At 35.4% G+C, this 13,296-nt stretch overlaps 1 protein-coding gene across 3 annotated transcripts in view; it reads left to right on the top strand.

The window, feature by feature from the left end:
- Positions 1–13,296, top strand: part of LOC106868197 (A disintegrin and metalloproteinase with thrombospondin motifs 17) — a 52,319-nt gene that overhangs the window by 17,531 nt on the left and 21,492 nt on the right. For 2 of the 3 annotated variants that reach the window (XM_089358516.1, XM_089358515.1), the window contains exons 2-4: positions 2,204–2,427; positions 10,837–10,929; positions 12,666–12,789. In XM_089358516.1, the coding sequence (XP_089214642.1) occupies positions 2,266–2,427; positions 10,837–10,929; positions 12,666–12,789 (379 nt within the window). In that variant the 5' untranslated portion in view covers positions 2,204–2,265. Of the gene's footprint in view, positions 1–2,203; positions 2,428–9,881; positions 10,304–10,836; positions 10,930–12,665; positions 12,790–13,296 lie in introns of those variants that run through there. The other variant, XM_089358517.1, reaches the window with a different exon arrangement.

Raw genomic sequence — 13,296 nt, forward strand, 5'->3', positions numbered from 1 at the left:
CGAACCAGATGGCTACACCAGGCTCCAATCTGATTTGGTAGATTTTCTACAGCTGGATGCACTTCCTAATGCCAACCACTCCGAGAGTGTAATGGGTGCTTTTACGTGCCACCAGCACAAAGGCCAGTCAGGCCGTACTGGCAATGGCCGTGCTCAAAATGGTGTATTTTACGTGCCACCTGCACAGGAGCTAGTCCAGCAGCACTGGCAACAATCTCGCTCGAATGTTTTTTCACATGCCACAGGCACAAGTGCCAGTAAGGCGACGCTGGTAATGATCACGCTCAAATAGTGCTATTTACGTGCCACTGGCATGGAAGCCAGACAGCTGCTTTGGCAACGATCATGCTCGGATGGTGCTCTTCTTTCTTCTTTCTCTCTCTCTCTCTCTCTCTCTCTCTCTCTCTCTTTCTCCAGTATATATATAGAAATACCGGAGTTAGCACATAAATGTGAAGCAAGGTGGAAAAAAGTGTACTCAAATACCAGAGGTAGAGTAATATGATTTATTTAAAAGCAACAGAAATATAACAAAAGCTGTTACTCAGAGTTTCACGTTCTCGTTCGTCGGACAGTTTTGTTAAAATAGAACAGAAATAACGATATGATAAAAACTAGTTAGAGGATATACCTTTAAAAATAGATTTGTTTCATTGGTCCTTTTAATTAACGGTCTTAAGCATGCAATGAACAAAATAAACAAAATAAATTAATTCAATATAAATTCATCGTATTATAAAAATCGAGGAAAACCTTAAATCGAAGAGCGGATTCAAAATACATAATTGCAAATAATTATATACGAAATATAATTCAATTAATACATTAAAAATTAAAATTAAAATTAAAATTTTCATGCTGCATTACATAAATATTTTACAACAGTATATACGCATACTAAACAATCTATAATATACATATATACATCAAAATACACAGATGGATGCATTCAAACTACATACATATACAGGCATATATATTTAAGACATAAATATACACACAAATACACATATACATATGTATACATATGTATGCAATCATGCTCGCATGCAAAAATCACTTCAAGATGGTGCCCCAGCATGGCCATAGTCCAATGACTAAAACCAGTAAAAGGCAACTCCACTGTGGGCGGGGGCGGAGGTCAAGCACTGAGTTAAATGTTTTTCAGATTTTCAAGAGATGCTGTAGTTTTTACTTTCAGCATAAAACAAATAATTAATTTCAAGCTAATTTTTAACTGTAACCTTGCCTAACAATAATGGAATTATTTTTAATTGGATGTCAAACACAATTATAAAATTTATAGGTCAACTGAAGACCCTAGGCAATGTTTTCTCCTGCCAACCCTTTCTCCACCCCCTTAAAGACACATGCATGAGTTACTCCCAGGAGTAAATCATGCGTGTGTATATTTCTTACAATATGCTTTTTTTCCCTTCTTTCTTCTTTTTTTTTCTCTCTCTCTTTCTTTCTTTCTGCCAAGTCCTTTAAAGGACTTCTTGGTGCCTACTTGGACCCTTCCCTTCACTCATCTTACAAGTACTTAATGGTTTTGAGATCAAAGATGAGGGTAAATCATTGAGTGGAAATATTTCAATATCTGGGTAGGTTGGTCAATGTTTGCATCAACCTTCATTTCGGGGGCTGAAAACAGTTCACCACCCACCCACTTACTCTTCTTAACAAGTTCACAACCTTAGAACAGCTTCTGCCAGATTCTTCATGGACAAGGAACAAAGGTGTAAATTTTTTGTGATGTTTTAGATGGAGCAGGCATACCATTGGCAGAGAAATGGGTAGAGTAAATGATGGAGGTAGTCAGTGTGTGACAGAATAATGAAGCTTACACTAGTTTTGGGTAATGTAACTTCAACCAATTCTTTGTATATGCTCCAAAATCTGAATTGGCAGATGAACTGAAGGACCAGTTCTACAAGGCCTTCGTGCAGACTACGTTGACAACACATGATAATGATCTTATTATCATGGCTGGTGACTTCAATGAACACGAGCAACACTCTGATCGTTCGAGGAGCCAGGAGGGAACAAAGCTATTGGAATTCTGTGATGCTAATCCGCAACACTAACTTCAAGAAATCAACCAACTTCTTGATCACCTTTCAAGCTACTACTACTACTACTACTACTAACATTACCACCTCCACCACCACTGCTATTATTGCTGCCGTTGCTTTTCCCACAGATCATATTGAGTTTGTCGATGTTCAACAAATATCCAGTGAGTTGGATACATCAGATAATGGTATGACCAGTGAACTACCCAGCCAACTAGCAGTACAGTTCCAGGCACATGGACACAATGTCCAGTTGAAATTGGTGAGAAAGCAGGACATCACTTTGGACATTCCATTCTGTATATTTGAAAACAACGAAACAGTTTGCAATATGGACAACAATATTGAACAGGTAACAATGATATATTGTTTTGTGAACGTTGCCCATCTGTTGATTATCCCCTCGGCATTCAGATTCTTCTGTTTAATGTTTGTTTCATTGCTTTGAGATTTCAGTGATGTGATTGTTTATTTTTAGAACAACATTGTAGGATAGGTGTGAAGGGCTGGATTTGGCCAGTGCAAACAGAAAAACAAGAAGAATCTTTAGGCCCTAATATAGCTGGTTTAAAAGCTAAAGGGTTTTATACTTACAGACTTGTACAATATACCATTACAACTACACAACATGTGTAATACTACTCAAACACACCAATGCTACTGTGCAACACACTAAGATACATGCACAACACACCCACAAACACCACTTTATAATGCATCAAATCTACAACAAACTACACCAACATTGTACAACACAGCAAAACAACCACACAGTGTACCAAGCCTGTACCACAATGCACGAATATGACCAGAGGAAGGATGTAGATACACATTACACACATCTTTTCCTTCTTTTTAGTTCAAGTCATGAGATTCATTCAAGCAAATATGTAGGACGGCCAGTCAGAGCCAATCCCAGCACAAGATTAACCAGCGTATGACGACAATCTGCTCTTTGATATCCTTGACGGAAGAGACTGTAGGGGGTTAATTTAATTTCCAGGGTCAATTGGTCTTTTCTTTGGTTGTTGTTGTTTTAAATTTGAAAAACTTCCTCTAGAATGTCATGTCTTGTATTTCTTTTTTTTTTTTTCTAATGTGAATTATTAAATAGAATATTTTGAAGTAGATTTGTTGATGATATTTATCTGTTGAGAAACATACCCAAGTTTGTGTGTCTGGTAGATACACATGAAACCCATTGAGCTGGATTCAGAGATATGAAATATTAAAAAAATATCTTATAGAGACTGGCTCTAATATATAAGATGTGTAATGAAAAGATTACAGGAACCAGCTTCAATCTATGAGATAACTGCTTAGAGAGACTGGTTTTAATAGATATAAAGTATTTAGTGAATATACATGGTTCTTCATACATGTGGGCTGGATCCAGATATGTATAAGGTATTTAGTAAACATACTGTATGAATGTGTTTCATGTGTGTGTGTGTGTGTAGGAAATATTTAATTGGGACTGGCCCCATATATGTATGTTTGTATTGTTACGACAACAAGGGTTCCAGATGATCCACTCAACAGAACAGCCTGCTCATGAAATTAACATGCAAGTGGCTGAGCACTCCACAGACACGTGTACCCTTAATGTAGTTCTTGGGGAGATTCAGTGTGACATAGAGTGTGACAAGGCTGGCCCTTTGAAATATAGGTACAACAGAGACAGGAAGAAAGAGTGAAAGGAAGTTGTGGTGAAAGAGTACAGCAGGGTTCACCACCACCCCCTGCTGGTGCCTCGTGGAGCTTTAGGTGTTTTTGCTCAATAAACACTCTAAACGCCCAGTCAGGGAATCAAAACCGCAATCCTATGACCTCGAGTGTGCTTCCCTAATTACTGGGCCATTGCACCTCCACGATGTCTGTACAGATAGATTATATATGCATATATACAATATTTAAAGAATTTTTGAAGGGACTAAGTTCTGATAGACAGAATTTAGGGAACAACCAACAAGTTCCAACTTTCCAGTCAATGTACATTTGGAATAACTGTGCTCTTAGCTGCACGTCTCCCTAGTAACTAATGAATAAGGTAGTTACAATGTTTCTTCCAGGCACACCAACACCAACATGGCCTCATGAGATTTACTCGTGTGACATCTGGTTGATGAGAATGAAAGCTTGTCCATTTGTCCATTCTTTGAACTTGTCTTTAGTCTTCAGCTGACCAACAAAAGTTTCAACTCCCATCTCTATTATTCTACATGATGTCTTTCTTCTGCCAGTTTCATGTCAATGTATAAACGTAAGCAGTGTTTATTGTGAGGCTGTGTTGACATGCTGTGTGATAGTTTTGATGTTATACACTGATGCCAATACATTATGTGAGGTTTTGTATGCATCTTCCAGACATACAAACCAGCTGCTAGGCATGGCTCTGAACCTCATAAATATCAATTTTTTTCTCAACATACTTACTTAAAAAAATTCTATTTAATAAATCACATTGGAAAAAAAAAAACAAGACATTAAATTCAGTTCTAGAGCAAGTCTTTGCAAACTTAAAACAACAGCAAAAACTAGACCCATAACCTTGGGACCCAAATTAATCCTTCATATCTATTGACATCACAAAACCCAAAACTAATGATATTATGTACAGTCTCTTCCTTCAGTGATGTCAAAAACCAGATTGTCGTCATACACTGGTTAATCTTGTGCTGGGATTGGCTCTGATTGGCTGTCCTACATATTTGCTTGAATAAATCTCATGACTTGAACTCAAAACAAGGAAAGGATGTGAGTAATCTCTGCCTACATCCTTCCTCTGCTTATTATTATTATTTGTTCACTTACCTATTTTTTATTACTATTACTATTATTATTATTATTATTATTATTATTATTATTATTATTATTATTATTATTATTATCATTATTATTGCTGCTGCTGCTGCTATTAAATGCTGCTTTTGTTAGCCAGGATGTTGTCTTGAGGTTTTGGTGACAAGTCTCCTCCAAATCACAATAATCTTCCTTAAGATTCTTACAGTATACAGGTTAGCACTTTCCCACAGATCAACAATGCAAATCTCTCAGGTAATAGTTTGCTGTTGTGCCAAGTACAGCAATTACTACAGGAATAATTCTCACCTTTGTCTTCCACAATCTCTTTATCTCTCTCTAGCTAGAATCTGATATTTTTTTCATTTCTTTGGTATCAACTCTATTATCATATGAAATTGCAAAGACTGTCATCTTACTATATTCTTTCTGTCCTCTATAACCAAATCTTCAATAGTATTATCAACTTTTATGGAGAAATCCTCCATTATTATTATTATTATTATTAAAGTGGCAAGCTGGCAGAACCATTTGCCTACCAGACAAAATGCTAAGCAACATTTCACCTACCCTTACGTTCTGAGTTCAAATTCTGCCAAGGTCACCTTTGCCTTTCATCTTTTTAGGGTCAATAGAATAAGAACCAGTCAAGCACTAGGAGTTGGTGTAATCAAGTAGCTCCTTTCACCAAATTCCAAGCCTTCAGTCGAAAGCATTATTATTACACAATTAGAAGAAGAGTGTGATACAATGTACAAAATACAGATTTATTGAATTCAACAATGTTTCAACAGTTTGTGTTTTTTTCTTCAGATTCAAAATGAAAAATACATAGAGATGCAGAAATTCAAAATTTCGGCTAGACTATCCTCTGTTCATTCCAAGATAAGAAGAAAAAAAAAAAGAAAGAAAGAAATGTCATCAAGGAAGGAATGTAGGATGGTTCAACTGAAATTTTGAATTTCTGCATCTCTGTATTTTTCATTTTGAATCTGAAGAAAATAAATACAAACTGTTGAAATATTGTTCAGTTCAATAAATAGAGTCAATCTCTTTTTTTATTACAGATCAAACCATGCTCTTCTTATTGTATATTTAAATTCATGAAGAGTTATATCAATCTTCATAAATTATTACTTGTCTTAAATATCTTTTTAACTTTGTTCTCACAAATTCGTCTACGCCAGAATGGTTCTTTATATTCTGTTTGTTCTGTGCTTTTGCTCATAATATCATTTTATATGTTGGCAGAATCATTATCATGTCAGACAAAATTCTTAGCAGCATTGCTGCAGACTCTTTATGTTTTGAGTTCAAATCCTGCTGAGTTCCATTTTGCCTTTCATCCTCTTGGGGACACTAAAATTATATCAGGCTTGATATAATTGACCATGACCTCTAAAATTACTAGATTGTGCCAAAATTAGAAAGAATTATCATTATTATTATTATTATTATTATTATTATTATTATTATTATTATTATTATTATTATTATTATCATAAGTATTATTATTTGTATTTGTACAAGTTGGCTCCAAGTCTCACCCAAAGACCTCAAGAGATGACAAGTTAGAAGTTCATGTTGGTGTTATGCCTAGGGTGTCATATATTTGGTTTTGTACATAGTGTTGTTCTAGAGAATGTTTAAGAAACCAGAAGAAAATTATGAGTTTGTTTTAAAATTCGAGATTACATGGACGATATCTTACATAGGATATGGGCATTTCCCATGAGCACTTTCTTTTGAATTTCTGCCATTTTGGGGTTTTCTGGTATCTGAGCTTGGTAACAATCAGCTCCTTTTGCTATCATTCCTAGGGCATCAATGACAACAAGTATTATTATTATTATTGTTGGTTGGCGTTAGGAAGGGCATCCAGCTGTAGAAACTCTGCCAAATTTAGATTGGAGCCTGGTGTTGCCATCCGGTTTCACCAGTCCTCAGCCAAGTTGTCCAACCCATGCTAGCATGGAAAGCGGACGTTAAACGATGATGATGATGATGATGATGATGATGATGATGATGATGATGATGATGATGATGATGATGATGATGATGATGATGATGATGATGATGATGATGATGATGATGATGATGATGATGATGATGATGATGATGATGATGATGATGATGATGATGTTGTTGTTGTTGTTGTTGTTGTTGTTGTTGTTATTATTATTAAGGTAGCAAGATGGCAGAATCATTAGCATATTGTCAATCTTTACATTCTGAGTTCAAATTTTGCTGATGTCAACTTTGTCTTTCATCTTTCAGGGCCTATAAAACAAGTAGCAGTTGAGCCCTGGAGTCAATGTAATTGATTTCCCCACCCCTCAAATTTTCTGGCCTTGTGCCAAAATAGAAACGGTTATTATGAACAGTATTACTATTCTTGTTGTTGTTGTTGTTTTGACCTCCATAACATTTGTGTTAAACTACGGAAAAGGAAATAAATGGCTTGTTTCCTGTCGAGGACATACCTCAATGAAATTCACTGCCTTGAAAGAACTAAGAGAATAAGGTTAGACATGATTGAATATATTATGCTTATTATTGTAATCATGTGACATGATGGAGATGTGCAGCAGGGTGGGGTGAGTGGGGATGGTTTATGGCTAGTTCAACGATTTCTTTTCCCATAAAACTAACAAAGAACAAAATATAATAACTATCGTTACTATTGTTATTATTATTATTATTATTAAGGTGACGAGCTGGCAGAAACGTTTGTATGCTGAGCAAAATGCTTAGCGGCCTTCACTTTCTGAGTCCAAATGTCGCTGGGGTCAACTTTGCTTTTCATCCTTTCAGGGTTGATAAATTAAGTACCAGTTATTTCCAAGACAGGAAGCTGGCAGAATCATTAGCAAGCTGAATCAAAAGACTTAGCAGCATTTCATCCGTTTTTACATTCTAGGTTCAAATTCCTGTTTGACTTTGTTTTTCATCCTTTTGGGGTTGATAAACCAAGTACCAGTTGCATACTGGGGATCAAATGTAATCAATTAGGCTCCTCTCCCCAAATTTCAGGCCTTGTGCCTATAGTAGAAAGAATTGTCATTAAGGCAGCCAGCTTCCACAATCATTAGAAGCTAAAGATGAACAAAATGCTGCTAAGCCTTTTGTTTGGCTGCTGAACTCAGATTCTACCAAAGTTGATTTTTGCCTTTCAGCCTTTTGACTCAATAAATAATTACCCAGTTGACCAGTTGGCAGCAATCTAAATCACTTACATCCCCACCCTAACCCGAACTTGCTGCCCTTCTACCAAAATTATTATTATTATTATTATTATTATTATTATTAAGGCAGTGAGCTGGGAGAATTGTTAGCATGCCGGGGGAAATGCTTAGTAGTATTCCACTGAGGTTGACTTTGCCTTTCATCCTTTCAGGGTAGATAAATTAAGTACCAGTGAAACACTGAGGTCTGATGTAATCAACACATCCCCTCCCCAAAAATGGCTACCCTTGTGGCAAAATTTGAAACCATTATTATTATTATTATTATTATTATTATTCAGTAGTTTTATTTTTATAACGTGCTTTCACTTCACTACTGAGCACAGCTCTGTGTGCCTTGGGTATGTGCTGTGGTTTGCTGTGATGCTCTTATGGTTACTGTATTGAAAGTGTTTTATTATTATCATTATTATTATTATGATTATCTTTATTATTATTAGTGCTTTTGCACAGCTTCTAATGCTGGAGATGTACTACAGTGTCAGCTGTTCACTACCAATGAACTAAGGTAACACCCCTTATTTTTCGAGCACCTTCCGGAGTATTCGAGCGGTTCCAAGCAGTGCTGTTTTCTGCAAGTGCTCTACCCTTATTGCAGCCCCTATTTGTTCCATGTACTTCTCAAGATTTTTACTCACTGTTCCCAGGACTCCGACAATTATTGGTACCACTGCTACCTTTTTCATCGACCACAACTGCTTAACTTCCCAAGCTAACCTGTCATATCTCTTGACTTTTCTTTCTTCCTTATCACATACCTTGTTGTCAGCTGGGCATGCTATATCTATTATTATTATTATTGTTGTTGTTATTGTTATTAGTATCATTATTATTCTTTTAATTTTTTGTTTTTAATAATAATACTTTTTTTAAATAATCATAATAATCCTTTCTATTATAGTTACAAGACCTGAAATTTTGAGGGGAAGGGGCTCATTGATTACATTAACCCCAGTGCTCAACTGGTACTTATTTTATTGATTCTGAATGATGAAAAGCAAAGTCAACAAAAGCAGAATTTTAAGCATAATAATAATAATAATTATTATTATTATTATTATTATTATTATTATTATTATTATTATTATTATTATTATTCTGCCAAGGTTGACTTTGTCTTCCATTCTTTCAGGGTTGATGTAATCAACTCTCCTCCAAAATTGCTGGCCTTGTACCAAAATTTGAAACCAATGATTATAATAATAATAATAATAATAATAATAATAATAATAATAATAATGATGGTTTCAAATTTTGGCAAAAGGCGGCAATTTCAGGAAAGTGGGAAAGTTGATACTTATTCTATGAGCCCTGAAAGGATGAAAGTCAAAATGATCCTCAAAGGAATTTGAACTTGCAATATAAAGATGGATGAAACACCACTTAACATTTTGCCTGACATTCTAACAATTCTGCCAGCTCGCTGCCTTAATAATAACAACAATAATAATAATGATAAAGAAATAATTTAGCTATGCTCTGACTGTAATCTCCCATTTCCAAAATGTCATTTTCCATAACAACACAAATTTTGAAAAGCAAACAAAAACAAAATGTCACAAAAGCAAAAAGGAAATAAATATCACCAAATTCAACTTTATTTTTAGTTTTGTTTCAATGTGAGGTTTGTTACATAAGGAATACAATTAGGGTTAATCTGCTGGAGCTATTTATTCTGCTGCCATCTCTGTACTTGATGTCTTTGGTCAATGACCGTTGTCTCAGTCTACATAGAATAACAGAGATAATAATGTTGTTCAGATCGGATTCTTGTTTTGCACAGTCAGAGGTTGGCTACCAGTTTCAGCTGTGAAAACTTGTAAACACTGCAGTTCTCAGTTGAAAACAAATTACTGCTAATACCCTTGGTGGGTAGGTAAAGCATGGAACATCATACGAGCTTTCTCAACTCTGCCGAGTCAAAAGGCACCAGTGTCGGAGACCTAAGTCTCACAAACAAGCTGTCATTAAAGTGTCAGGCGAAATGCTTTCTGGCTTTCACTTCAGTTCTCTCTGCTCTGAATTCAAATCCTATGAACATCAATTTTGCTTTTCGTCTCTTTTTATCTTTTATCTTTTACTTTTTTCAGTCATTAGACTGTGGCCATGCTGGGGAACTGCCCAGAAGAAATTTCAGTTGAACGAATCAACCCTAGGACTTCTCTTTCTTTTTTAATCCTGGTACTTATTCTATTGGTTTCTTTTGCTGAACTGCTAAGTTACAGGCATGTTAACACACTATCACTAGTTGTCAAGCAGTGGTGGGGAACACACACACACATGCACATACAATGGGCTTCTTTCAGTTTCCATCTATCAAATCCACCAAGGCTATAGTAGAAGACACTTGCCTACGGTGCTGTGCACTGAGACTGAACCTGGAACCATGTGGTTGGGAAGCGAGCTTCTTACCACACAGCCATGCCTTTTGTGGATGATAGTATCAATTCAAGGTAATGGTTCTTTATGTCCTAAGTTCAAATCCTGCCAAGGTCTACTTTGACTTTTATCCCCTTTTTAGGGGGTAGAGGCAGAGAACTAAGACGGGTGAGAAGCAATGCAATACAATGTATTTGAACAGGGATATGTCGTGAGAGGTACAACAATTCAAACAGTCAACTTCCTCCATGTCTAACATACCCTGACCTGTACATATGCTACGAGTTATTAAAGAAGTACATCTTCATTATAAAATCTCTATTATAAACTTTCAGGCCTATGATATATACCAAGACCCTGAAAAGATGGCAGCAGTCACTGTGGAATTAATTGCACGGAACAAAACCCAAACGCCAGTTCTGAAATTAGTGAGTTAAATTTTTTTCAAATGTTTATTAAACTGAATAGAAATATTTTCTTGAGTTCAAAGAGAATACATTTGTAACTATGTTTGGAAAAATATATTGGTAGCCCTGTCTGGAAAAATATTTTTATCACCATGTCTAGAAGAATGAATATACACATATGTATACTCTTTTACTTGTTTCAGTCATTTGCCTGCGGCTATGCTGGAGCACCGCCTTTAGTCGAGCAAATTGACCCCATGACTTATTCTTTGTAAGCCTAGTACTTATTCTATCGGTCTGTTTTGCCTACATCTATAACCACAAACATATACCTCCACCACACACACACACACACACACACACATATGTATACACTGCGTGGGTAGTAGCAGTGACACAGTGGTTATATTACTTTGTATATTTTCTATTTAGTGTTGGTATTGTCTCATTTATGACAAAGACTCATGCATCTGTCTTAACAATGAGTCTCTCGGGTATTTTAGACAAAATATATTTACTAATTTGGTTCTGCATGCTGCCATGTTGATTTTTGGCATGCTGATAGAGTATCAACAACTGTTTCCTGTTGTTATACTCCCAGTAGTGTCCATTTATCCTCTCAGCTAAACACCTACAAGTCTCCCATTGTGTGCTGTGTGCTGGTTCTTACAATCATCCTCCATACAGTTAGTCCAAGTCCAATAGAGACATGATTAAAGACATTCCAGCCATGATCATCCAGCCTATTTCCACTCACATATAATATGTTGAAGATTACCTTAACAAATGTGCCTTTTCTTTTTTAAGAGAACAGAGTGCTATTTGAAGGAAATTTGGTTGATATTTCTTGCAGGGTAAGCAACTACATAAAGACCCTTTATCAACTCAGCATCAATTGATTTATGTGATAAAAGTATAAAATAAGCTACTGAGAGTATAAAATAAAATACTGATAGCTTCTTCTTATGACATTCCTATCATTGTTCAATGATCGGTTGCATTATTCAGCAGCTCACCATAAATAGTGCTCTCACCCTGTATTCTGTTCATAGTGAACCCCTGAATAACACAACCAGTCACTGACAGCTTCATCCAACACAATTAATAAAGATTGTAAAACATTTGTAATAAATAACAACTATGTACCAAAGAGATAATGATTTCATACCTGAATTTGTTTAGTCCTTTTGTTTACAACTTTGATGGTGTAAACCACAAATTTACTTTATTTTGTCAAATAGGAAAGCACCTAAGCAGTTGTTTGGTCTTTTTGTTACCATATTTCAGCTGAAATGCATGGCCTTTTTTTCAATTTATTTTGAGAATCATGAAAAATTTAGTAAAATAACTTGTCATTATTATGCTGGTGTTTGGAACATAAATTAAAATGAAATTTTGATGGAAAGTTTTAATTTGGATCATTTTAGAATATAAAATTTGTATCATAGAACCAGCATGATCTCAGGCAATATCAAAGAGATTAACCTGCTAGAAATAGCAGCAAGGTCCTCCCAAACCAAACTGTACTGTCTTAAAAAAAATGTAAAAACTAGATATAGAATGTTATTATCCTGGATATTCTTACATTGCTATCCTAGATGGTCTGTTGCCTGTGACTGACTTAAAACTAACGAACAGCGATAATATTTTAAATAAATTCTGTTTCTATCAAAATGTCATCAAATCCCACTTTGGGATGTTATTGATCTTTATTTCACCAATTCTCTTGTGTTTCTTTAAAATTAATTAATTTTCAGAATGGTGAATTCATTATTGGTGATGAATTATTTGAAATTGAGTCAGACAATACAGAATGGCTGGAATCACCAAACAAAAACTTCCATTATGTCAAACGCAGATCAATTTTGAAGGCAGTAAACAGTAAGTGAACCAATTAAACCATTTTCAGATCTTTCTTAGATTCTTCTGGTTACCGATTCCCTTTAAACTCATATTTCTCATTTATAACCTTGAACACGGTTCGAACATTCAACAGCAATCATTTGTTTAATTCTTGTTATTATCTTTTATTCTTTTACTTGTTTCAGTCATTAGAACGTGGCCATGCTGCAGCACTGCCTTGAAGAGCTTTCAGTCAAGTGAATTGACCTCAGTACTTTTATTTTTTTAAGCCTTAATCTGTTGTCTTTTGCTGAACTGCTATGTTACAGGGATGCAAATACACCAACATCAATTGTCAAGCGGTGTTGGAACACTCACACACACACACACACACACACACACACACACACACACACACACACACACACACACACACACACATACACACACACACACACACACACACACACACACACACAGAGCAAGATATATATATATATATATATATATATATATATATATATATATATATGTATGTATGTATAT

This window comes from Octopus bimaculoides, chromosome 10, assembly GCF_046866305.1.
Source record: "Octopus bimaculoides isolate indiv1 chromosome 10, ASM4686630v1, whole genome shotgun sequence".
NCBI classification, from domain to species: Eukaryota; Metazoa; Mollusca; class Cephalopoda; order Octopoda; family Octopodidae; genus Octopus; species Octopus bimaculoides.